The 25,664-nt window shown below is 28.1% G+C and overlaps 5 protein-coding genes across 6 annotated transcripts; 2 read left to right on the forward strand and 3 right to left on the reverse strand.

Annotated features, from left to right (window-relative positions):
• Positions 1-6,100: 6,100 nt before the first annotated feature.
• On the reverse strand, positions 6,101-8,077 carry LOC100742429 (zinc finger matrin-type protein 2). The gene is made up of 5 exons (XM_003490283.4): positions 7,852-8,077; positions 7,261-7,481; positions 7,103-7,176; positions 6,861-7,006; positions 6,101-6,771 (listed from the first exon to the last, which is right to left on the reverse strand). The coding sequence occupies exons 1-5, from the start codon at positions 7,858-7,860 to the stop codon at positions 6,628-6,630; spliced, it is 594 nt and encodes a 197-aa protein (XP_003490331.1). The 5' UTR covers positions 7,861-8,077; the 3' UTR covers positions 6,101-6,627.
• An 864-nt stretch (positions 8,078-8,941) lies between these two features.
• Positions 8,942-11,032, reverse strand: LOC100743628 (adenosine kinase). Its single transcript, XM_012386770.3, has 6 exons — positions 11,018-11,032; positions 10,428-10,649; positions 9,977-10,150; positions 9,630-9,900; positions 9,247-9,516; positions 8,942-9,175 (listed from the first exon to the last, which is right to left on the reverse strand). Exons 2-6 carry the CDS (start codon positions 10,625-10,627, stop codon positions 8,975-8,977), a joined length of 1,116 nt encoding a protein of 371 aa, XP_012242193.1. The 5' UTR covers positions 10,628-10,649; positions 11,018-11,032; the 3' UTR covers positions 8,942-8,974.
• Positions 11,033-11,420: 388 nt separating this feature from the next.
• On the forward strand, positions 11,421-15,853 carry LOC100744691 (RNA cytidine acetyltransferase). Its single transcript, XM_012386764.3, has 17 exons — positions 11,421-11,552; positions 11,679-11,942; positions 12,008-12,166; positions 12,301-12,537; positions 12,613-12,817; positions 12,878-12,999; positions 13,077-13,213; positions 13,296-13,571; positions 13,646-13,727; positions 13,791-13,907; positions 13,984-14,160; positions 14,225-14,372; positions 14,458-14,602; positions 14,678-14,883; positions 14,960-15,132; positions 15,232-15,480; positions 15,573-15,853. The coding sequence occupies exons 1-17, from the start codon at positions 11,445-11,447 to the stop codon at positions 15,798-15,800; spliced, it is 3,033 nt and encodes a 1,010-aa protein (XP_012242187.1). The 5' UTR covers positions 11,421-11,444; the 3' UTR covers positions 15,801-15,853.
• Positions 15,854-15,942: 89 nt separating this feature from the next.
• Positions 15,943-22,149, reverse strand: LOC100745419 (nuclear fragile X mental retardation-interacting protein 1). Of its 2 annotated transcripts, none has more exons than XM_012386768.3 (6): positions 21,382-22,149; positions 20,662-20,853; positions 16,961-17,259; positions 16,686-16,891; positions 16,379-16,564; positions 15,943-16,268 (listed from the first exon to the last, which is right to left on the reverse strand). In XM_012386768.3, the coding sequence occupies exons 1-6, from the start codon at positions 21,808-21,810 to the stop codon at positions 15,949-15,951; spliced, it is 1,632 nt and encodes a 543-aa protein (XP_012242191.1). In that variant the 5' UTR covers positions 21,811-22,149; the 3' UTR covers positions 15,943-15,948. The 2 variants fall into 2 exon arrangements, with proteins under 2 accessions (XP_012242191.1, XP_012242190.1); XM_012386767.3 differs by having other exon boundaries at positions 16,662-16,891; positions 21,382-22,148.
• A 789-nt stretch (positions 22,150-22,938) lies between these two features.
• LOC105680898 (cyclin-A2) lies at positions 22,939-25,521 on the forward strand. The gene is made up of 6 exons (XM_012386769.3): positions 22,939-23,329; positions 23,527-23,997; positions 24,083-24,306; positions 24,393-24,597; positions 24,673-24,920; positions 25,014-25,521. Exons 1-6 carry the CDS (start codon positions 23,168-23,170, stop codon positions 25,093-25,095), a joined length of 1,392 nt encoding a protein of 463 aa, XP_012242192.1. The 5' UTR covers positions 22,939-23,167; the 3' UTR covers positions 25,096-25,521.
• Positions 25,522-25,664: the final 143 nt, after the last annotated feature.

Genomic DNA, 25,664 nt, shown 5'->3' on the forward strand with positions numbered 1-25,664 from the left:
TTCGCCGGATGTCACGCTTAAATCGTGACAAACATATTCGAAGGCTATTCACCGGTCTTCTAGACCAAATGTCTTTGGGTGCGACCTGAACGTGTCAGCATTTACAGGACACCCACGATTAACGTGAATTTGGCATGAACTTATTGACATACAAAGTACTTCTGATTTAAAGCTTGAATGATTGATCTACGAGTAATTGCAATTTTTGGATCAATACACAGTAGCTCACAATAATATTCGAACACTTACAGAAATCTTTTATATATAAATTGTATATATTATTGTAATGAGATACTTTATCGATATTGGTAAAATTGAGTACCAATAACTCATTGTTTAAATCCTTTCCTGATCTCTAAGAAATACATATATGCTTACACTAAATGTCTTGTAATTCCTACGTACAATTTCAGATCTGTTTCCAATATAGTTATAATAATCGAATCTCATTACAGTGTTAGTGAAATTTCAAAATGTTTCGTATAATACATATAATATATTCATAAAAGGTTTTTATAAGTGTTCGAATACCTTCGTGGACTACTGAAAATACAATCTTTCAAAATTTTGATAACTCTGATCGTTGCACTAAAATTTAAATCACCAATTAAAGAGACCCGTAATTGTAAAACATATGTTTCTTCGATGAAGCGAATTCCAGGTTCTTCTTTAGCAATTTCTTGCCAATTCCTTAAACGATTCTATCGATGAAATCCAGGCGCTAGAGACACTAACAGACACTTTTATATTTTTCTCGTATTTCTAAGCATTTTTTAAAGCTCCGTCTTCGACGAGTGCACCCGATCAAACACAAAAGGTAAATGTCGTTTCTTGGCTTTAGTTTTACCAGAAACAATGTCCCGTGGTCGTGGAGGTGGCTGGAGGTCGATCGTATGGATCTGGCTCTTGTTCGTGACCAGAATGACGAAAAAGGTTTCACATCCTTCATGGGAGCGATAGCTTTTACCTTTTCCATCATCTGGGTTAGGTGATTTTCCAGAAAACGTGTTTCGTTGACGTAACATCTCATTAATCAAGCTCGTCGTGGTTACGGGCCATTATCTGGATAAAATCGCTGCTTATATCCGCGAGAATAATCGTTACTTTAATAAAATGTTCAGCAACGATGACGTTCAAGATATCTATTTTATTCGTTCGTTAGATGTAATAAAAGAGAAGAATAATGGAAATTTGAGATGATATGATAATACGAAGAGTGATTCTCAATATTAATGTAGATCAGAGATTCGCAAATTTGTTATAAATACATATCACCAGATCATCAGAACTTATTTGAGATAAAATCTATATCTTTACTGAGTAGATAGCAAGTAAAAAGTTATAAAAGTTAATTTGCTGCAAATTTCTATCTATAACACGTATGTTGTATTTTACTTCGTGGCAGACAATAAAATTATAACTTAATTGATCATAAAACTAAAGAAATGATACTTTTAAGAGTTGAAATACGTGATCAAATTCTCAAAGTTACGAATTACAACATTACAATTTTCAACTGCCATATCTTTCCAAATTATTCAATCTTCTTTCCAGAGCACCCTGTATATTCTTACAAATCTATCACCTCATCATTTGTTTTTTCTTTCTATGTATTCTACTTTTACACACCAACAGCCACATAGGCATTTCATTCAACGCGATTCTCACAAGTGGATATCAAATAATATATTACCATCCTAACAATTAGTAAGTGCGATTATGTTTCCAGTATTAAAATATCTGCAATTACGGTGACATATACAGTGTGTCGTTTTCCTATGGAGAAGCAACTGTTATCATCGGAAAATTGCAGACAGAAGAAAGACCGTTAACCCTCGGTACCGATTATGGTAAAGTGGAAACACGGATTTTTCACGTGTGAACCATAAGTTTAGAAGAGACGTGACTGAAACTTCGAGACCCTTTATCCACGGGCAAAACTAACTTAGAGAGAGAGAGACAAGCCTCTAACAGGTGTTAGAGGTCGGAGCATTCTGCCCGATAATCACTAGCTAGCTATACCGATGTTCCAACGGCAAATTCTTCCGCGTTTTGCTTTAGGCGAGCATGCTCGTTCGTAAATAGCTGGACAGTAGATAATATACCGCTAGAAAAATTGATAAACGTCGGCCATTGTAGAAACTCGCGTATCATCGTGACAAGACGCTACACAAGGTGACCAATAAATTATAATGCATTTATTACAAAGATGATAGCACTGCAAGATGATACAATAAAATAGACTAAATTTATTTGAATGTAATTATTAACGTTAAATGAATAAATAAATTAACGTAACTGCGAATTTTTTGAGGATGATATAGTACTTTTTGAATAACGATGATGAAAATGCTTGACAAATTATGTCAGGCTTGATAACACATTTATATTATATCTAATATATCACAGTGCACTAACAAATATCGTTACGTGTTTAAACTACAATTTATTAAAACGAAACAAATAGTGGATAAATAAATGATCGAACATATGCTATCATAATCATTGGTAAGTAACAAAAAATGTATCGACGCGTTCTCATTACAAAGAACTTATAAGGACCGAATAGTTCAAAGAACTGCATTCCACTGTCGCACTGGGAGACGTGCGATTCTTAAAACTCGCAATACAGTTATTGGTTGTATATTATAACGTCATGGTACTGTTATTTCAGAAACTAAACAACTTCTTCATTCAACACGACCTATGCTTCTAGTTCTATACAAGTATCTCTATACAAGTAAGTAATAATGATTTCATGTTCGAAACAATATTTTTCATTTATTCGATCATTATCATGATTATCAGTGATCATTATCATGTCGATTATATCGTAATTTAACAAATACTTTGTGCGCAAAGTATTGATATTTAAAAGTCCTCCACAATTAAACGCGTGTAACTCAATTAAAATTATTATTTAATCGCGTCGTGTGTCCACGTTGAAACAACAGCGTGACGGTAAACCTAGATTCGCTCTGCTAAACTTGGTAATTGTTATTCTCGTTTTCTATTTGATAACAGAAACTTTTTTAGACTGGATGCTCGACGTTCGAAGTTTCTCTCTTCTTCACTTTTCTTTCTTAATCAAATTTTGGTAAAATAAAAGGATTTCACCTATCCACACTTTGATGCAGAATTGGAAAAGTGGCTATGTTCTTATATGAACTTCAGAAATTGATTATTTTTTATTATATAAACTCTGGAAATTGACAAAAAGTTTATATAAATGAAAACCAACAAAAGTAAAGTTCGAACAAAAAAATAAGCAAGGATAAGAAGAAGAATGAATACAACAGCATGTAAGAAGGATAGGTCAGTGATTAAAAATCGATCGAAATTACCACGTGCCAAATCATATTACGCGACAAAAAACGAACACGTTTCTAGTTTAGTTCAGCCCGCAAAGAAGAAACCCGTTATGATTGAGGACAGTGTTGTATGAATTTCGAGAGACGTCATTATGGGTACCACTCTTAAAAACTGGACATTGAAAGACTTTCAGAAAGTTCCATAGAACATGGCTATCGTTACATTAAAACTAACGTCGTACGTTAAACACCTTCTGTCGGCGACTTTCGACGTTTACTTTCTCGATCAAGCCTGATCACAAGACACAGCTAGATATTACATTCGTGAACACAATATTACTTTTATTCCAAGCAATAATTGTCTGAGATTCATTTAACTAACCACGTCAATTTGACATTAACTTATTTCGTTACTTAAAATAAATCTAAATTAATCTCAAAGTGCCACTCATATAAAATACTGGTATATAGAGGTACATAACGAACGCGTTCAGCATGACGACACAGTATTCTTATCAGGCATTGAAATCACTGGCGTTGTATATCGTTAGTGACGTTAACATTATAATACATATTGCTAATACAATCATAATAATATTAAAAATATTAATCTTAATATAAGAATATTATATATATAAAGAATATTATAATATTATAATAAACATTATAATAGGAGATTAGTGAATGTTATTACGAATGCATAAAATACATCTTATTAAAATTTCTATTACCTCAATATAGACGCGAACAAAAATTTCAGTTCCTTCTAACAATTATTCAGAATGTTTTATAAACCAAAATCGATATCATATCTATTTTCAACCCTTACTTCTCATATTTTGCAGAGGATTGAATAGAGAATCATGATTTTTTATCAATTCACACAGAATTTTATGAGATAAGTTAGTCTGCGCCAATACTTCTATTCATTACTCTATTTTTTTTATCAATTTTAGGTTAGAAGTTAAGACAAACGAGAAATTCATCGTGATATATCGATCGTTTCGGTACATTGGTTCGATTGTGGCGATCGATCGCGCACGAGTGAACAGAAATTCTGAAAATAAAAGTCGGAGAGAAGCAAGCAAACGGCATATAACGGGAAAAATTCATTCTAGACCGATTATTTTCACTTCCGTGGAAAAGAAAAGGGAAAGTGCACGTCGTTTCAGAACAAGAAACATCGAACATCTGTAATACGTAAAAAGAGATTCTTCATATGATCCGTTAAAATACACTCCGAAGAAGATAATTTTTCATTCATTAAAAACAATTACGAATAATCGTTAAGAATAATTTGAATTACATTTTTTCAAACATTTCCGTCAAATAAATTATCTTTTTATATGCCATATTCTATTATTATCACATTAAATTTATTAATGTAGTGAAGTTAGTTTAGTTTTCAAACCATACAACGATTCGCAGAATTATACGTACAGTCGGGAATTTAAAAAAATGAATGAAATAATAAAATAATAATTTTGTAATGTAGAAACATGTGTATTTAATTTGCGTACGAATAGTTTCGTGGCTCACTGTATGTAGCTAATATCTATGTTCTACAAAATTGTGGCAATATAATAATATATAATATATAATAATAATATATAATAAAATATTTTATTGTCCGCAATGTATGAATGTATAAACTAAATATATAAACTCACTTGACTTTCCGGAGTTACATTCCTGGATGGGATGGAGAGTTCGTGGCATCGTTAAGTGAAATTTCTCGAATTTTTCATAGAACGGAATAATAGTTCACCAGCACTCACGTTTGTAAAATCTATCATGAAGACATTCAAATTAATCGTTGTTCATCCGCGTTATATCACAACGAATTTTCTGTCAGAATTGCTTGACTTCTGTCATTTCGACAACCATCACGAAACATCATATTTTTCTTGAAATTCTCGCTGCTCAATTCATTGTTTAGAACTCGAACGTTACTCTTGATTTACGTTGCTCTTGAAAATTTTCAAATTTGTTAGGTTAATTTATATTTTGCAGCATTACACTTAATTCTTTAACTACTTGAATATATGACTAAAGACATAAATTTTTATTATTTATCTACGCGTTATGAGTTTTGAAGAGCGAAAATAGTAAAGTATCGACTACTTGAGTATATGATGAAGTATAAATTTTTACTGTTTATTTGCACGTTATGGATTGTAAAGAGCAAAAGAAGCAAAGTATCGAAACGTCAAATTGATGCGTGCCACTAACGCACGTGCACTGACTATAGTCAATCAGAAATCACGTGCAAACTATCTCGCGGAGGAACGACCTCCGAGACTACGGCTTCCAATCTCTTGACTACGAATGATCGACCTTCGGATAAATGGCGGCACTCGTGAACGCTCCGTGATCACAAGTGTTGACTACACTGGACTACGATGCTAAGATGAACCAAGTAAAACGGTCCCAGAGTTTAGTTCTAGGTAGGAGGAGCCTACATACTTACTTGCTTTCAATTCTCCTGGATACCTTCTCTCTTGCAACTTCAGAAAGAAAAAGAGTGAGAATATACCTAAGTGTGTGTCGAATATGCATGTGTGCGCGTGAAGGTAAGCTGCGAGTGGATATTATCTTCCTCTTTTTCGAAGGTAAGATAAGGAACGAGAGATTGGAAGTGCAAGAAAGAAAGTTGTAGAAATGATTACGATACAGCAGCGAATATTTCAGAGGCATCCACTTTCGTTTTATCAAAAATTTGAAACTTGCTATTTATCGTAGACTTCACGTGTACAATAATGTAAATGCAGTTTTATAAACGACAATAATTCCATGTTTATAAAATCTTGTACTTTTATTGACAAATTACAATATTGTTTAAATAATGTTCATTACATTGCTGGTCCAGGAAAACTGTAAATACACTTCATAAAGCTTAACTTTAGTATTGCAGTAAATCTAGAGTACATTAACGACGACTGACTCATAAGGCTAAAGCTATTTCACATAATTTCCATAGTGATTTTACTGTTTTATATGCTAAATCAACATACTTTCATTGTGTTAGAAAATGAATTGCTGTTCGTTATATCAGATATAGATAAAAATTATCTATTCATTTAAACACTGATCATGCAAGAAAAAGGAAATAAATTACATTATATTGAAACTTAAATATTGATATCAAAGATAAATCTTTATAATAAGATCAGTCTTTTTTATCCATGATCTTGTAGTGTTCAATGTTAATTCTCAAATGAAACATTTCTTAAGAAATTAATAACATCATAGTCTTTTCTTAAGATACATCTTCAGAAGGCAATTTTTCATCAAATAATCCGATAGTATCTCATTGTCACTTTTTTTTAGAACCAAAACCTGAGAAACCCATTATCGCTGCCATTTCATCTGAAGGTCCACCATTATCTTCATTGATTTCTTCAATTTTTCTTTTCTTGTCTTTCCTCTTCTCCTTTCTGTACTCTTTTATCTTCTCTTCCTGTGGACAATAAAAAATATTTAATTATGAAAAATTAGGTAATAAATAAAGTATACTTGCACAAAAGAAATACAAGGGATAAAACAAACCTCTTCCTTTAATTCTTTTACTCTCTGTTCTAAATCATAATCCTTCTTTTTTTCTTCTAATTTCTTTTTGTTCGTTGCAAAGCGTGCTTTAACCTGCTCTAATGTAGATCGTTCTATTTTCATTGACATACCCAAGTTACGTTGATCTGAAAGATAATTATTTAAGCAATTAATATCTATTGAAGTATACAAAATAACATAATAATGTAATAAAATAAAAAATAATGTATATAGTTGATTACGTTTTGTGCCATTGATATGATCCAAGAAATTAATAGAATCCTTGACTACACAATCGCAAACATTGCAGTAGTACCTGTAAGTATAATACGTTTACAAGAATTACAATTTTTGTATCTTATATTTCATATAAAAGAGACTTTTTAAAATTTATTTTTACCCTCCAGTTTGTGATGATGGTGTATTTTTATTAATAACAACACTTTTTCCTAATTTAGATTCAAGATCAACTTTATAATCCCTTTGTTTGAGCAACTCTCTTTTTACTGCAGGTTGTTTTGGAATTCCCAACTCTTCTTCAGCAATCTCATCCTGAAGACGCTGAAGTGCTATTCTTTCGTACTCTTCTCTGTTCCATTTTCTCCTATGATCATCAGGTCGCTAAAAAAGTTAATTTACTACGTTATTTAAATAAACTGATACCAATAAAGTATAAAAGACATATAAAATTTTAATTATGAATATGAAAAATTGTGCACGTTCGTTGTATATATGCATATAAACACATATAGATATATATTATAAGCTGCATTCATGATTTAATTTCCCTTTTTTTTTTCTCATCATATCGAAATTAATGATTGCATGTTTAAAATATTATTATTTTTACTACTTTAACATGAAAGTTAGGTTAGGAAATACAATAAACGGTGTTTTTAATCGAAATCGTATAAATTACTTTAATGATAGAAATACATTAACGGAATTTACTATGAAACTTCATATGTATGAAGATTATTTAAATCCTTACCATAGACATTTTCAAAATTCTTAATTTCAGTCAAGTCTATTACACATAGAAAAATAAATTATTTTCCTCGCTTCGTTTTACTTGCACTAAGAGCACACTTCTATTGCGCCATTTTGTATTTGAGTATTTGTGAATTTAAATACACCTGCTTTTATGAAAAAATATTTTATAACATTTTATTATACTTAAATTAAAGCGCAAACATGATTAGAAATTCATTAACTTTCTCCCTTGTTATATTTTTTGACTGACAGTACGTTCATTAAAATTAACTTTTTATATATTCTGGAATTAATAGTTTATTGATTAAAATAAAATATTGAATAAAATAAAATAATATTTTAAACAATACTAAATTTTGTATTTATTTTTTTAATAATTTCTCACTCTTTTTTCAATAAGATATTGAAACAATATAGAAATAAATACCAATCGAATATGTTTGTATTTAACCTTAAAATTATATAGAAAAAAATTACTTTAACTGGATTAAAAAATGTCTTATGATTAAAAATGAAGAGATATTTTTCAAAATAATTTTATTTGTAAAAATAAATTTGTATAATACTTTTGTACATCAGTTTTTATAGATATAGCATCTTCCCCAGTGTATAATAAACTTTATCAGCTAAACTCTCTTTGTTTAAAAATTTAAACTATAAGATTTTGTACAATGCAATATGACAAACATTTATATATCTGAACAGTTATACATTTTGTTCTTTTTATTAATGTTAATAGAAATTTGTTAAAGATATTGTATTCTACCATTTTTAAAATACAATTAACAATATAAGTAAATCCCTTGGCACCAATCTATATGATAGATATACGATATGACTTTTTTCACAATAAAAACAATGATTATTTTTAGATTTTATAAATCTAACATTGATATAACATATTAAATAAACTAAAACTTTGTTTCTACAACAATCGTATAACAGTTGTAGATAAAGCTACAATGTAGTTAAGATGTAAACATAAATATGAAGCTTTATATTTCTATTATCACAACAATTCTTTTTCTAATAAAAGTCTGAGTAAAAGTTACTTGTAGAATTTCACATGAGATAGATAAGTATTGTTTAATGATAAACCGTTTCGTTCGTAATTAACATTGTTATTCTAATAAATCTGGTGGTACATTATCTGGTAGTGTAATACCAAGTTTGGTTACCATAAATGATGCTACTTTGCAACCATATTCTAAGCAATATTTTGGTTTCCATCGAGCTAAAACGCCGGCTAGAAAACCAGCTGCCAAAGCATCACCAGCACCTGTAGTGTCTACAACAGGAGCCTTTGGTTTAATTGGTTGTACCTGAATAAAATATAAACGAATTTTCATTCAGTCTTGTAACTTAGGAAATTATTTCTCTCTTTGTAACATACTTGAACAGATTGACTTCTTCCCCAAACAGTAATTGCTGGAGCTGAGCCACCTTGAGTCATAACAAATACTCCCCCATGACGCAACCAATCTTCATTGACTGTATTACAAACATTAACTGTAATTCTCTTTAAACTATTCAGTAAAAATGGTATATCTGTTACATCTTCATATGTAACATTTAATGATTGAGCCAAAGCTTCCATTTCTCTTGCGTTACCAAATACAATATTTGCATACCCCACCATTTCACAAATTGCTATGTGATGATCCTACAAAAGTTGATTTAATATTATTATTAATTTCTATACTATTACCCTAGATGTAATAATTTTGTTGTTTCATTGATTAAAACTACTAGTTAAAATTTAGAATATTTACGTACATTAAATATATATGTTCCATTTAAGTTGAAAGCAATAATTATGTCTCTTTCTTCTGCTTGTTTAACAAGGTCTTTTACTAAAGGAAAACTATGTGTTAGGAAAAATCCTTCAATATAAATTATTTTTATTGTATCCAATGATAAATTGGTTTTCTTAAGGTCATCTAGAGTATATACACCAGCAGCTCCTATATTGGCAACAAGACTACGAGTTGATTCACTTGTCAATGCTATACAATGTCCTGTAGGTAAAGTTGGATGTATTGCATATCTGTAAAAATATGTACATTTAAAAACATATCATAAACAGAATAAACTGAGACAGAAAATTTAAAGCATCTACAAACCTGACATCCACACCTGCTGATCTAACTAAGATCTCCAACATTTTCCCCCCTGAATCATTTCCAAGTCCTCCACAATATATAGTATATTGATTTTGATGAGTTTCATCACAAAGCCATTGTAAAACTCTCATTGAATTTTGTGCTGATCCTCCAGCATTGAATCTATGTCGTGATCTATTTCATATATATCATTAATGACATTTAAATTGTTAGTAATGTAATTGTGTTGTTTTCTTTTATAGTAATGATACTAATAAACAAACAATATTGATTGAATTTAAAAAATTTGTAAATAAATATTAAAGTAACAATGTTTGCACTGTATATCTTTTACACAAACAAATCAATTACATTCATATTTTGATTTTTAAACCACAGGAAAAAATAAATACTTGTATAAAATATACACAATGTGAACATATAACATGTATTAACAAATATACTTATTAACTCTAGTGGTAAATCCGCCAGCAACTCCTGCATTTTTTCAACAGGAAGTTCTATTTCTCCATCCGTAGGAAGATTGAACTTTTTCAACAAATCATCATTTTTTATTGTTACATAAACATCCAGCAAAGGATTGCCAAAAGCTATAATAGCTGGACAATCCAGTTTTGCAATAGATTTTCTTAATGAAACTTTTTCAACCATTTTTTATAAATATACTACAGGGCTACATTTATAAATAAATCATTTATAATTAACCTATAACATATTTATGTATGTTATAATTATAAATATTCGACATGCACTTTGCAGTTTTTAAAAACAATAATATTTGAAACCAACTGTAATATGTTTATGATAAGAAGTACAACTAATAGTTACATTATTTATCTAAAAGTACTTTAAGTAAATTAAAAATATTTTCTTAATATTCACTTCATATAATATAAAAGTTCTCAAATGTTTTTTTTTATAAAAATATTCATGTTTTTATGAATAATATGTAATCGCGGAAAAAATCAATTACGTGTGATATGCTTTATATATTTTTGCTCTACTTAAGATCCACGTAAAGATTACTACCCTTCAAAATACCTTTAAATATATAATTATGCTTCCTGCTTTTTATTAAATAAATAATCAAAATCTTTATTCGTGTTATAATCATATACGTATAGTCAAATTATTGATACCTAAGTAAAGAAATATATAAATTTCACATACTATTCAATTTTAATATGAATCGAGTCTAAATATTTAATTTTCGTCCAATTTTAATGTATTATGTATTATTGTGATATAATTAAATCGTATAGCTATAAAAATTAATGATTTTTACACTATTTATTTTTTATAATAATTAAATGTTTTCATAAAAATATCTAGTGACAATTTATTGTACATGTGGGTTAACATTAAGGATATAAGATGGATACGAGCATTGTGATTTAAACGTACAATGTGCGCGTGGTACACGTTTTCGAATAAAATTTAGACAAGAGAGAAGCATTTTATCCTCAAAATGGTTCGAAAAAAGATAGATAATCGTGTTCGTGTTTTAATTGAAAATGGTGTTGTTACGGGACATAGAACAATGTTTATTGTTATTGGTGAAAAAGCACGAGATCAGGTTAGTATACATTAAATTTGTAAATAATAAATATATAAGTGTATAATTAAATTTCTGTTATATATTTATGTTAATTTATATGTGTTAATAAATTTTAAAAATTTTAAAATTACAATTTTTTATTAGATTGTTTTACTACATCATATGTTATCAAAGACTATTGTAAAAGCTAGACCTTCCGTTCTTTGGTGTTATAAGAAAGATTTAGGCTTTAGTAGTCATAGAAAGAAGCGAATGAAATCCATACAAAAGAAAGTTAGATCAGGAAAATTGGATGTGAATGAAGATGACCCATTTGAATTATTTGTTGTTTCTACTAATATACGATATTGTTATTATCATGAAACACATAAAATATTGGGGAACACATATGGCATGTGTGTTTTACAAGTAAGATTTCCATTTATTTAAGTTGGACATAAATGATCACTTTAACAGAAAATAATTTTTCTTAGGATTTTGAAGCAATTACACCAAATTTATTAGCACGAACTATTGAAACTATTGAAGGAGGAGGACTTATAGTATTTCTTTTACAATCAATAAACTCCTTAAAACAATTATATACCATGAATATGGATGTGCATAAAAGATTTCGTACAGAAGCACATAAAGTATGTCATTAATTTTTATTTTATTAGTTTATAAATAGATTTGTTTAATTTGAACAATAGTTTTAAGTAACTTGTAAACTAATAACATTTTAACTAACTTAAATAATTTCTTAATATTTTTTATCTAATTCTAGGATGTTGTTGGTCGATTTAATGAAAGATTTTTATTATCTCTTGCTTCATGTAAAAGATGTTTAGTTGTTGATGATCAATTGAATGTATTGCCATTATCATCACACAATTTAAAGATTGAATCCATAGAAAAACCAACCTCTTCTGAAAATTTATCAGAATTAGATGCATTGAAAGAAAGTTTAAAAGATACACAACCTATTTCTTCTCTTGTTAATTGTTGCAAGACAGTTGATCAGGTTTAATACATAAAATAAATAAATATGTATATTTTGGTAAAATATATGATATATAAGATATATTAATATTTTTAGGCAAAAGCACTTCTTAAATTTATTGAATGCATATCAGAAAAAACATTGAGATCCACTGTTTCCTTAACTGCAGCCAGAGGTCGTGGAAAATCTGCAGCATTAGGTTTAGCTGTTGCTGGTGCCATAACATTTGGTTATTCAAACATCTACATTTCAAGTCCAAGTCCAGAAAATTTGAATACGCTATTTGAATTCGTTTTTAAAGGTAAATATTAAAAGGTAATGTCATATTTCAATATAGTAAAATTTTATTTTATATTTTTAGGATTTGATGCATTAGGATATCAAGAACATCTTGATTATGGACTTGTACAATCTACAAATCCTGAATTTAATAAAGCTACTGTACGTGTAAATGTCTTTCGAGATCACAGGCAAACAATTCAGGTATACTTTTGATATATAAGATCAATTTGTCAAAATAATAATGTAAATATAATTAACAAGAAATCTATTTTTCTTAGTACATTCATCCTACTGATGCCCACAAATTAAGTCAAGCTGAATTACTTGTAATTGATGAAGCTGCAGCAATACCTCTCCCCTATGTGAAAGCTATGCTTGGTCCTTATTTAATATTTCTTGCATCAACTATTAATGGGTAATTATATCTTATGTTTCAATTATCTTTTTAATCATGGTTTAATATTTATATACAACTTATACTTATATATTTTTAATAGATATGAAGGAACAGGTAGATCTTTATCATTAAAACTATTACAACAACTAAGAAGTCAAACTATAGGCTCAAATAGTCACGAGAAACAACAAAATGAAAAGATTATTATTGGGAGGCAGTTACATGAACTGACTTTAGAGGAATCTATTCGTTATAAACCAGGAGATTCTGTTGAGCAATGGCTGTGCGATTTATTATGTTTAAATGCTACAACAAATACACCTATATTATCTGGATGCCCACCTCCTGATATGTGTCAGTTATATTACATAAATAGGTAATTAAGTTTTCAACAATAATTATTATTTTGTATAATGTTTAGTGTTTCATATTATTACATTCTTTTTTTAGAGATACCTTATTTTCTTATCACAAAGCATCTGAATTATTTTTGCAAAGATTAGTAGCTCTTTATGTCGCCTCGCACTATAAGGTAAATATATTATTTCATACCTTTAAAATTTGAAAAGACACAGAATTTCTAATAATGTTTCAGAATAGTCCAAATGATTTACAAATGATGTCTGATGCGCCAGCACATCATTTATTTTGTCTTTTGGGTCCAATAGATTCAAACAAGAAAACATTACCTGAGGTATTAGTGGTTATTCAAGTGAGTAATATAATATAATATGTATATAATGTAACTTCAATACTTCTGGTAGTTCTAATATTTCTATAATGTGTAGATTTGCTTAGAAGGTGAAGTAAGTAAAAATACTATAAATGATGGACTAGTTCGAGGGCGTAGAGCAGCTGGTGATCTTATACCATGGACTATTGCGCAACAATATCAAGATCAAGATTTTCCGGCGTTGGCTGGAGCACGTATTGTCCGCATTGCAACACATCCTGAATATCAGGGAGTAAGTGTATATCATTATATAAATCAATGAAAGTAATTTGTACTCAATAAATATTTTGATATAGATGGGATATGGTGCTAGAGCACTGGAATTATTGAAACAATATTACGAAATGAAAATACTGAATATTAACGAAACACTGCCAGAAACATGCACAACACAAATATCAAAAGTTCAAGATGAAGAAGTGAATTTGTTAGAAGAAAGATTAGGTAACTGCATAAATTTATTGTACTATATACTAAACATTATATAATTCTAATTTATCCTATTAATTTTATATTAATTATCTTTTAGAACCTCGAGCTTCTCTGCCACCACTTCTTTTAAAACTAAGCGAAAGACGCCCAGAAAGTTTGGATTATATTGGAGTGTCTTTTGGGGTTACTGAACCCCTCTTAAAATTTTGGAAACGAGCTAGTTTTGTACCAGTATATTTAAGGTTAGCATTAATGTTTATTAATATTATTACATCATATATTAAACAAAAGTAAATATTTATTTTTTCTTTCTTTAGGCAAACAACAAATGATATTACAGGTGAACATTCATGTATTATGTTGTACAAAATAAATTCTGAACAAGATGTTAAGTGGCTACAAGCATACTGGAATGACTTTCGTAAACGATTTATAAATCTGTTGTCTATATCATTTAACATGTATTCGTCCTCATTGGCTTTAAGTATATTGATTAACAAATCGGTTTCATCAGAGATTACAAGTTAGTGCATTTCTAATGATATATTTGCCTTGATGTTTATATTTGTCTCTATAATATATATAATTACTTTCTTTAGCATTGACGAAAGATATATTAGATATTTATTTTACATCTTACGATCTAAAACGTTTAACCATGTATGGTAATAATATGGCAGACTATCATTTAATAATGGATTTATTGCCATCATTAGCACGTACATACTTTCTAAACATGATGGGTGATACTAATTTATCGGCAGTGCAATCGGTATTTATGATGTTTATAATGTCTCTAATAACATTGAAATAATTGTATTTAAATATAACTTTTTATGATATTTATTAATGTTCCTATTTTTATTCTTAGGCAATTTTATTAGGATTAGGCTTGCAACACAAAACTGTTGATAAATTAGCAGAAGAATTAGATTTACCACCAACACAGCTACTTGGTTTATTCAATCGTACAATACGTAAATTTGTACAATGCCTTAATAGAATAGCAGAGAATTTTATTGAAACCACCATGATGAAAATGGAAACTGATAATGAAAAAGTCCAATTGAATCCCATCAATGGACAAAGTTTGTACGATGAATTAGAATCTGCAGCTAAGGTTTGATTATTTTCTTTACAATATCAAATATATTAAATATTTTTTAATATATCTATAATAAAATTTATTATATTATATAAATTTAATTTTAGGAACTAAAAGCAAAACAAAAAGCTGAATTGGAAAAATTGAAAAGAGAAGACTTAGAACAATATGCAATTAAAGGGACAGAAACTGATTGGAATGATGCACTTTCAGGAAAGAAAAGTAAGCATCTTATATCTATAAAAAGTGGAGAGAAGAGAGGAGGAGAAGATGATAATGCTTCAGAAATTCCGAAGAAACAATTTAAGAAAAAAAAACGTTCTTTCAAAACTTAATTGGTGTAAATATATAACCTATAAAATTTAATAAATGATTATATATCATAATATTCATTTATCCTTGCTCTATTTTAATAAAAGATATATTTTGATATAAAAGAAGATAGTTAACAAATACCTACATTACGGATTAAACTACAAAATTTTAATCAAAAAAATTATTATCTACTATATATTTTACACATTGGCAAATTAAATTTCTCTCATGTTGAATAGATCTTGAAAGTAATTTTTGCAATAATTGGGACGTATATGGTTGTTTCTTATTTATCGTTGTATTTGAATTTCGTTTTACTGTAATAGGCTGTTTAATCTTAGAAATTTTAGGAACTGTATCTGTTGACTGCAAATTATTCCCAACAACTTTATTTTTATCAACAATTTTTTTCATTGCACTACTTTCTTCTATTATTGTGTCATTATCTAATTTTATTTGTTTAAATGGTATTTCTTCAGGTGCATCACCTACAAATATTATTTTATAGAACTTATATATAAAATATATATGAACATTAAATAATAACTTCTCCATTACGAATAATGAGTTTATTATAAATTAATATAAATATACCTACTTTCTTCAGAAGCACTTCTGTAATCTGCTACTAAATTGGGTATACTACAAGTAGCAATAGTAAATTTTGGTAATGCAACTAATGTTTCCTCTTCATCAGAAATATAATTATTATTTTCCTTGTAGTCATCTTTAATATCATTATTAGATTGATCTTCTGTTTGTAAACTTTCATTTCTTAAGCTTACTACAAATATTATTCATATAAATATGTTAAAAACGAAAAAAGAATATTAAAAAATATATATATATAAATTACATGAACACAATAATAGAATGCTCACATGTTCCAGAAAATTGATATACACCCCTGTATTTCTCTTTCAGTTCTACAAAATTGTTCAATATCTTGATAGGCTCCTTCTTTATTGCTGTTTTTTTATTATTAGAACGTACAAAATTTTTTCTTTTCCGTTTAGTAACTTCTTGTTTCTGTTTAATTATTTCTCCTCTTTGTACCTTTTCCATTTCTTCTGCCTTTCGCAATTCAACATTAGCTTTTGTAGGATATCTCCTACAATATTATTAAATATCATACAAATTATCTTAATTATTACCAACTTTAAAAATTATTATAACTTACCTTTTTCGCTCCATTATCCACTTCTCAATCTCTTCTGGAGTTGATACATTTTTTATTTTATGATACAAACCAGTATTATGTTGCATAATAATGTGCTTTTCAATAAGTAATGGATGAGCAGAGAAGGTACATCCATCAATACCACAAAGTTTATGTCCCGTTTTGTGTTCAGAAAGAGCATCTTCTGATGAAAAATCTTTATCACATATTTCACAATAAAATAATTCATCATCCTCTGAACTGATGTAATTTTCATCTCTTTGATCATATGGTTCTTCATCACTTGGATAAAGATGAGCCTAAAAATGGTTATTTCAAATATTTTTTATACATTGTTCACATTCAAATTCAATGCAAAAATACTTCTTGAGGTACAATTGTTAATGAAAGTAGTAATATGTGAGACTTCGCTGACTTCTTTCAATGTCTGTTTTATACATTAATTCCATGGTTTCATAATTTTTTGTTTTGGTACCATATAATACATGAATATTTACTTGAAATTCGAAGAGTGCTGTATTTTTTAAAATAATTCTTTTGTTTAGGACATGATAGATTTTTAGTTTGAATAATTTAGATATAAAGTTATGCATAGAGTAATTGCTTACAAAGATGTTTTACATTAGTAGATAATGTAAATTATTTCTTAATTGAGATATCTACATTCACATACCTACATTCTCAATATAAAGTTTGTAGAAAAGGATATTAAAAATTAATAGGAATTATTAACGGTACTGTAACATTTATAAGATTATAGAAGTATTTTTTCATAATTATTTGAGTAAAATGAATATTTGATATATGTATATAAGTAAATATAAAAATGTATTACAAATAATGATTATTTGTATGATTGCTGTTATATGCAACTATTGCTTACAGTTTACATTTTAAAATCTTTTCCAGGGTATTCAGAAATTCACTTATTAAGTTTACATAAGTATTATAAACACACATTTATATCTCATATTTTAAATCAACAATTAACATAGGATAAATTTTGTGTATAGTTACAAAAAAAAATATTTTATGGTTACCACAAATGTATAGCACTAGAAAGTAATTTGTAAAAAATGTAAATATTATGGTCCTAAAATATAGAATTAGATTGGCAGTATAAAAAGTCCTTCATTAAAACTTTTAAGCAATATAATAAATTCTTATTTTAAATTGTTTTGAAGTAAAAGTATATCTAATATTGTAGATCTAATAATTTTACTTATCACATAATATTAATTAAACAAAGTATATCTTTATTATATGCGATGATGTAACGTATAATTGATCAAAATTTTAGGAAGACAATACTTTTATAAAAGTTATTTGATGCATGAAATCTAAAAGGTCATTTTCATATTTCAGAACGATTATTGAACGCATATTAGAATTCTTTTTGTGGTTTATAGAGTAATTGGGGACACCAGATTTAGAACTTATAGAAATACGATTTATTCTTACAATACGTATCTTAATTACAAATTTATCTTGTTCTGAATTTATATTTTGTGGAAGTCATGTATTATTGAAATGAAAATATTCAATACTACGGCACATAATAACAAACAATTACAAAAATTGTCATATCTTGATACAGAGCCACAAGCTATGAAGAAAATATTTAAGAAACATTTTATATTGAATGAAATTTGTATGTCAGAGAATATTTTAGCGATTCCACAAAATTTTCCATTAAGAATGTTATAGCTTGCAGCACTGTATACTGGCCAAAGAGCAATTAAAGAGCTTTATGATAACAGAGTTAACAAAGGCCAGATTTTTATATAGATATATTGGTGTGAAAAAAGGTTAGATATTTAATACTTCTAACATGAAAGTATATGTATAGGAAATATACAAAATTTTACATTTATATATAAGCATATACTAATGATGTAAGAAAAAAAAACAGTTTAGTTTTTATAAGTATTACTAAAAATAAGAGAATATCTATTATTCAAATGTTATTCATCATTAAACTCTACTTTCTCAAAATATTTTAGCATGATAGTTTAACATTACACACTTATAATATAAATGCTAAGAATGAACTTATATTGCAAAGAAATGATATTTTACAAATGACAAAAAAACGGATAATAATACAAATTTTGTAATTAAAAATGATACAAGTATTTAAACTGCAGTATTCTCAATATACTGCACATTGAAATAAGAAAGAATCAAATCGTTCTGAAGTTTGAAAACAGAATACTTGTGTAATTTCAACTGTTCAATTGTTTATATGGAGGAGTAGCCTGAAGCTTAAGACTGTGCCTGTTCGCTGGAAGGCTGCATCTCCTCCGTTAGCTCCATTTGCTCTGATTGCTCAGTCGCATTCTCAGTTTTCTGAACACCCTCGGATTCGATCGTATTCTTATCATCTGTTTTTTGACCACCCTGTAATCAAAGCAATTTGTCAACTATGACAGGAGCCAATTAAATGATGCAAATAATATTTATCTTGTACATAAATAATATATTAGTAGTATTATTATCAAAATTAAAAATTTATTATTAGACAAATGTAATTTTTTTAGGATCTTCTTTTTGTAAAAATACTTTTATTATATTTTATAATTCCAAATATATTATTTTAAATAAAACAATTAATACAAATGAAATAAATGAAATAAATGTATCTACATATATAATTATTATAATGCAATTAAATATTGTTGGCTTGTAAATGATTTGAATATTATAAAAAAGTATTTACATTTATAAATTATAACTATAACTGTTTAGCATGTCTATACATATATAAATCATCTCACAACAAATAAATCTAAATCCTTATATTATATATTATATTAATACCCTTAAATCTTAAGAAATGTTTTAAAAATACTTAGTGCAAATTGCTAAAACAAATGAAGTGGAATTTTATTGTACCTATGATATAAGATACACCAAATACAGTCTTTGATTATTATGTTAATACTCACAAATAGTAGAAGAATACAGATATTAATTGCATTGAAAGCATGTACAATTACTTGTTACTTATTTCTACAGGGTGGTCTACCTCTTTTGTCCTCTCATTATAATGAAATATTTATTACATAAGTAATAATAGTAAAGCTATTGTTAAAACTATTAAAAAGGATGTGCTACAAGTTAGTGTATTATACTCGTTTTTTACAATAATTACTGATTATTAGAAATGTGCAGAATTGTCTCAAGACTTGGAAACTCAAAAGTCTTGGAATCCCACACAGCCATACAGATTACCAATCCTGTAACTAATATTTCACAAACTTTTTGAATTGTATAAAAGTATATAACAAATCTTTCTATAAATATGAAACTGTAAATGGTGTTGTATTTTTAATCGTAGTATAATATCTATAAACATTATAGGAAAATGTATAGTACACAAAATATCAAATTATAAATATATAAAATATTGACTCTTCTTTATTAAAATAATTTAAAATTTATTATGCAGAAAATAAAATGATCAAAATTGCAAACTTAGTTACTGTTGTAATTTTTCCTATATTGTAGGGCTACTACTTTATATATAAAAATTACACCTTCTTCTTTTTACATAATTTGTACATAGCATATTTTAAATAAAAGATATATAAAATGATTATTAATCAAAAAAGTATAGTTTAATCTCCCTTAATAAATTGTTAGTTATGAAAAGAATATTATTTTATACTATATGTACAAAAATTAAATGGAAAAAATACCTGTTCTGGATGTTTTGCAAGATAATCATTTTTAGCATCTCTGATCATCCTTGTTACTTTGTTTCTTAAATCCTTAAATTCTTCCCATTCTTTTGCATCTTTATTCTTTTTTGCTTTAGCATACAACTTATTTTTCTTTTGTATTTCACTTCGAATTTCATCAGTCATCCATGGTTTCTTTAGTTCTAATTCCTAAATAATTATAATATCTTTTAGTCAGAATTTAAATAACTTCAAAATTTGTATTCTTAATTTCTTTTTAGATATCAAAGCATATACATGTATATGATAAAACAAGTTGCTGTTTATTGTCAATCAATACATTAAATTTTATCAGAAATCTATTATTAGGCAATGAAGAATTTTAATAATTATATCTAGAAACATAAACTTTTCTCCTTCATGTGTTTCATAATAACTAATTTTAGATTGATTCATAAATCCATTTTATTTAAATACCACAATCTGAAATAAGTGACTTTAAATACAAAAGACAATTTAGAATAAAAAGTAGATAATTATTTCCTTCATAATACTACTGAGACTAAAATACAAGTAAATCATATTTAAATAAGAAAAATAATAATCAATAAATTAAATAAATTCATTGCTCATGCCTTCATTCTCATGCAGTTATTACTACATGTTTTGACAAAGTAATAGAATTATTATTTGCTCAACTCTACAAATATCAAGATGATTAAAAATCTTCATACTTACTTCAAGTTTACTGACTTTTTTTACATTATTCAGTGCTTTGCCTTTTGCATTGCCATTGCCAACTGAAAATCTTGGTCTCATATGAGATAAAATCTGAGGAGGTAATGCTCTTCTATGCCAAGGCCTCATTAATGGTCCTCTAGGTCCTACACCTCTTAAACTAATCGGTGGAACCATAGGAGCAATACCTCTGACTCTTGGACCAAATAATGGCATTGGTCCACTTGGTCGATTCACTCCAACTGGTCGTGGTGGTGGTGGTAATCTTTGTCTTATCGGCCCAAAAACTGGATTCATTGGAGGTGGTGGCATTCTTGGAGGTAAACCAGGAGGTGGAAGTCTACCACCAAATCTAGGAGGTGGTGGAGGTCGTATACCAGCGGGTGGGACTCTTGGCCCTAGCAGAGGTCCTCGATTTAAAGGACTCATTATTATTTTCTTTGATGTGAATCTTTTTCAATCACTTTTACAATTTTAAGCAGTATATGATTGATATACCGTCGAATGTGAAACGTTATTTACGAGGTTAAGACTCTAACTTCACACACTGTTTATACGAGAAATACGTAATATATGTCGATATTATACACTTCTCGATATTATCGTAATTAACTTCGATTGCAAAACCAATCACGGTATTAGTTGTAGTCGAGAAAATCGTGAAAACATTACGAACTTGTACGCAAATAAACCTTTTATACGGCAAATAGCAATCAGTACCGATGAGCTTGCTCTCAGTAGTCACGAACAACAAACTTCAAGATGTATAAATCGATTTGAAGTTCCGGTATCTGAAAGTAAAAGATATTAGAAAGTTGATCTGAAATATTTTGTACAATTTAAAAATTTGATATTGTATAATTAATACTTATTTTGCTAGCTGATTATTTTACCAATTATTTCCTTATTTTTACATTCCCTTCTCAATAGGATTATATACTGTCATTTTACTTATTTTATACTGTCATTTTCAGTGTAAATAGTATCTATACTATACTAGAAGAAAAATAAACATATAATACTTATTTCATAATTAACTTATAATTTATATATTATTGAATTTAGAAAAAATACGATACATATAATTTATTTCATTTTTCTATATAATAATTTTGCCATTTTCATTTTTCAATTTAAATAATTTTCTTAGTAGTACAACTTTTTAACCAATTCAATTTTTAGCCAATCAATTAAAATACATTATAAATAAATTATATAAAAAACTATATCTCCTTTTTTACATAATACGATAATAAATGCAAATATCAATCATTAAAGTATGGCTTTTACATTTAGTTATCTACATTCACTTGAAATAGCTATATTATATGATGAAACTAAGCCTTAAGAAATTTAAGGATAATTCATACGTTTAAAAATGTGTATAGATAACAAATTTTTATATTCAAAAAAGTTTTTTTATCGCACATTAATGTGTATATCCGCCTATAAGCAAGGATAATTTTAAAGGCGCAAGTTAACACGTTATTTATCTGATTGGTGTATTTCCAATTTATAAGAGACATGCTCTTCTCATTGGTCTATTTGAGCAACGCTTTTAACGTATCGCCAGCTGTTGAAGTTACGTTTGTTTGAAATCAAACGGCAACTGAAGTTTGTTGGGTTGCTTAGAGCTTCGAAATTTTATCTGCCATGTATGGACGGTAAATACTCTTAATTGTAACAAGAAGTGGGCATGCATAGTGTTTAAAAAGTGATAATAATTTAGAAAAGGAGAAGAATCGAGTTATATATAAAAGATTTGGTGTAAAATTGGAACTAAATAATGGCCACGATTCGAGTACATGAGGATCAAGAAAATCGAATTAGCGATGTTCGTCGCGGCAAAGAAAATATTTCCGTGCCTCTTCAAAGTCAAACATTGCAGCCAACAAAACGTGCAGTTTTAGGTGTTCTTCACAATAATTGTAATCGTAATACGAAACCAGTATGTATACATTTCGTAATCTTTCCTCCCGCGTTTTTCTACACTGGAAAACTCGATATTTATTATTTTTATAGTACACATTAATCAAACTGTAGAAAGTGATTTTTGAAGCTGTACAACATTTTTATGACCTTAAAATCATTTATTATCAATGTTAATAGTGAAATATGTAATTATATTCGTTTGACTTTGTGTAGGAAATATACAAGGATGAAAAGTATCCAAAAACAAAAGCTGTTATACCTACACAGTTTGAACCTTTTAAAATTTATGATGAGAAAAAGGAGGAAGTTACATTTAAAATCTATGAAGATAAGTTAGAAGAAGAAACTTCTGTTGCACTTAGAGACACAAAGGATAAGAAAGAAATAAAAGAGAAGGAAGATGTGAAACCAGAAAGAGAAAAGCCAAGGTTAGAAGTGAATCCTATGACTGTCTCAAATTTACCAACATTTTATAATGCTATTGAAGATATAAATAAAAAGAAAGAAAATGATGTCATTTTTTCACAAGGCAGTCCAATGTCTTTAGAAAAATCAATTTCTTATTTGTCTTCCTCAAAGAAAAACCATCAAAAACGAAGAAAGTCTATTAAAGAATTGAGAATGAATTTTTTTGATGTAGATGAATATAGAGCTGATATATATAATTATTTACGTGCTGCAGAAGTATGTATTTACCTAAAATTTTTTTCTAAATTTAGAGTAATTAATAGATATTAACATATTGTTTTAATAAAATATTTTATTTTAGACACAGCATAGACCAAAACCAGGCTATATGAAGAAACAACCTGATATAACATATTCAATGAGATCGATATTAGTGGATTGGCTCGTAGAAGTTGCCGAAGAGTATCGGTTACAGACAGAAACACTTTATTTAGCTGTTTCATATATAGATCGCTTTTTATCATACATGAGCGTTGTAAGAGCAAAATTACAACTTGTAGGTACAGCAGCTATGTTTATTGCTGCGTAAGTTTCATTTATTTATATATCTATTTAATTAATTATATCTAGTCTTTAGTTTTTCAAAAAATAATATTATACTAATAATTTAGAAAATACGAAGAGATTTATCCACCTGATGTAGGCGAATTTGTATATATCACAGATGACACATATACGAAAAAACAAGTATTACGTATGGAGCATTTAATATTGAGGGTTTTATCTTTTGATCTAACTGTTCCAACACCACTTACCTTCCTTATGGAATATTGTATTAGTAATAACCTTTCTGAAAAAATTAAATTTTTAGCAATGGTAAATACATTACATATATTTCCTCATTGTGTGTAACATATCAATATATGTTAATTTTCATACAAAATTTTATAGTATCTCTGTGAATTATCAATGCTTGAGGGAGATCCATATCTCCAATTTTTACCTAGTCATTTAGCTGCATCTGCAATTGCACTTGCACGGCATACATTGTTAGAAGAGATGTGGCCACATGAGTTAGAATTATCGTCAGGGTATAGCTTAAAGGATCTTAAAGAATGCATTTTGTGTTTGAACAAAACCTTTTGCAATGCATTAAATATTCTACAACAAGCCATCCAAGAAAAATACAAAAGCAGCAAGTAAGTTTAGATATTTAATATTCAAAGTAATTCTTTTCTTTTTATCCTTTAAATCAATGATTTTATCATTATGTCTAATATATTTTTATTTAGATATGGACATGTAGCATTATTATTACCACGATGTATTGATAATGTTACACTGAGCTCTGAAGATGAAGAAGAAAATGCCTAATAGGCATTACACAGAAATAGAAAAATCTAAAAATCTATACATATTTGGAGATAACGAACCTCCCGTTGTAAATCCCGTGTTTTGAAAGACAAGGAGGGGATTAGGGCAAGACTGAGCTATTCTTTCACAAATGAAATGAACGAGTTACTTCTATTAACATATGGTCACTATGTTTAGCCTAGACAAGCATATTGACTTTATTTTTCATATCCCACCACCACCTATACGTTTTATAGGTTGTAGGTAAATTTTAATAACTGTTTTTAGAGCTCCGTCATTATATTAACGAATGAAGCTCTAAATTATGTTATTTAGGAATTTGTATTTTTATATGCATTTTTTAGACGATTGTTAACAGAACACTTGCTCTACATACATGATATCTAAATTTTGTTGCCAGTGATCTGTCATAAAATAATAGGAAGTGTAAGAAACAATAACTGTATTTATTATTCACATTGTACTAAAAATATACATCATTGTGATGGAAACGCGTTTATGTATTAAAATGATTACAACATTCGTTTATTTTTAGGATTCTGACATAGCTATTTATTTACGATTTTTAT

This window comes from Bombus impatiens, unplaced genomic scaffold, assembly GCF_000188095.3.
Source record: "Bombus impatiens unplaced genomic scaffold, BIMP_2.2 scf_0418, whole genome shotgun sequence".
Lineage (NCBI taxonomy): Eukaryota > Metazoa > Arthropoda > Insecta > Hymenoptera > Apidae > Bombus > Bombus impatiens.

Excerpts from the sequence above, each read along its gene's own strand:
- LOC100742429 (XM_003490283.4), bottom strand. Across the intron at positions 7,177-7,260 it reads CCATCATCACAAACTGGAGG|GTACTACTGCAATGTTTGCG; the intron begins GTAAAAATAAAT and ends TTATACTTACAG. Across the intron at positions 6,772-6,860 it reads TAAAAGAATTAAAGGAAGAG|GAAGAGAAGATAAAAGAGTA; the intron begins GTTTGTTTTATC and ends TATTGTCCACAG.
- LOC100743628 (XM_012386770.3), bottom strand. The coding sequence starts at position 10,627 with ATGGTTGAAAAAGTTTCATTAAGAAAATCTATTGCAAAACTGGATTGT. Across the intron at positions 10,151-10,427 it reads CTGGCGGATTTACCACTAGA|ATCACGACATAGATTCAATG; the intron begins GTTAATAAGTAT and ends TATATGAAATAG. Across the intron at positions 9,517-9,629 it reads ATGGAACATATATATTTAAT|GATCATCACATAGCAATTTG; the intron begins GTACGTAAATAT and ends CAACTTTTGTAG.
- LOC100744691 (XM_012386764.3), top strand. The coding sequence starts at position 11,445 with ATGGTTCGAAAAAAGATAGATAATCGTGTTCGTGTTTTAATTGAAAAT. Across the intron at positions 14,884-14,959 it reads GGTTTCATCAGAGATTACAA|CATTGACGAAAGATATATTA; the intron begins GTTAGTGCATTT and ends TACTTTCTTTAG. Across the intron at positions 15,481-15,572 it reads AATTAGAATCTGCAGCTAAG|GAACTAAAAGCAAAACAAAA; the intron begins GTTTGATTATTT and ends ATTTAATTTTAG.
- LOC100745419 (XM_012386767.3), bottom strand. The coding sequence starts at position 21,810 with ATGAGTCCTTTAAATCGAGGACCTCTGCTAGGGCCAAGAGTCCCACCC. Across the intron at positions 16,565-16,661 it reads ATATCAATTTTCTGGAACAT|TAAGCTTAAGAAATGAAAGT; the intron begins GTGAGCATTCTA and ends TAATATTTGTAG. Across the intron at positions 16,269-16,378 it reads CAGAAGTGCTTCTGAAGAAA|GTGATGCACCTGAAGAAATA; the intron begins GTAGGTATATTT and ends TAATATTTGTAG.
- LOC105680898 (XM_012386769.3), top strand. The coding sequence starts at position 23,168 with ATGGCCACGATTCGAGTACATGAGGATCAAGAAAATCGAATTAGCGAT. Across the intron at positions 24,598-24,672 it reads AAATTAAATTTTTAGCAATG|TATCTCTGTGAATTATCAAT; the intron begins GTAAATACATTA and ends AAAATTTTATAG. Across the intron at positions 24,921-25,013 it reads GAAAAATACAAAAGCAGCAA|ATATGGACATGTAGCATTAT; the intron begins GTAAGTTTAGAT and ends ATTTTTATTTAG.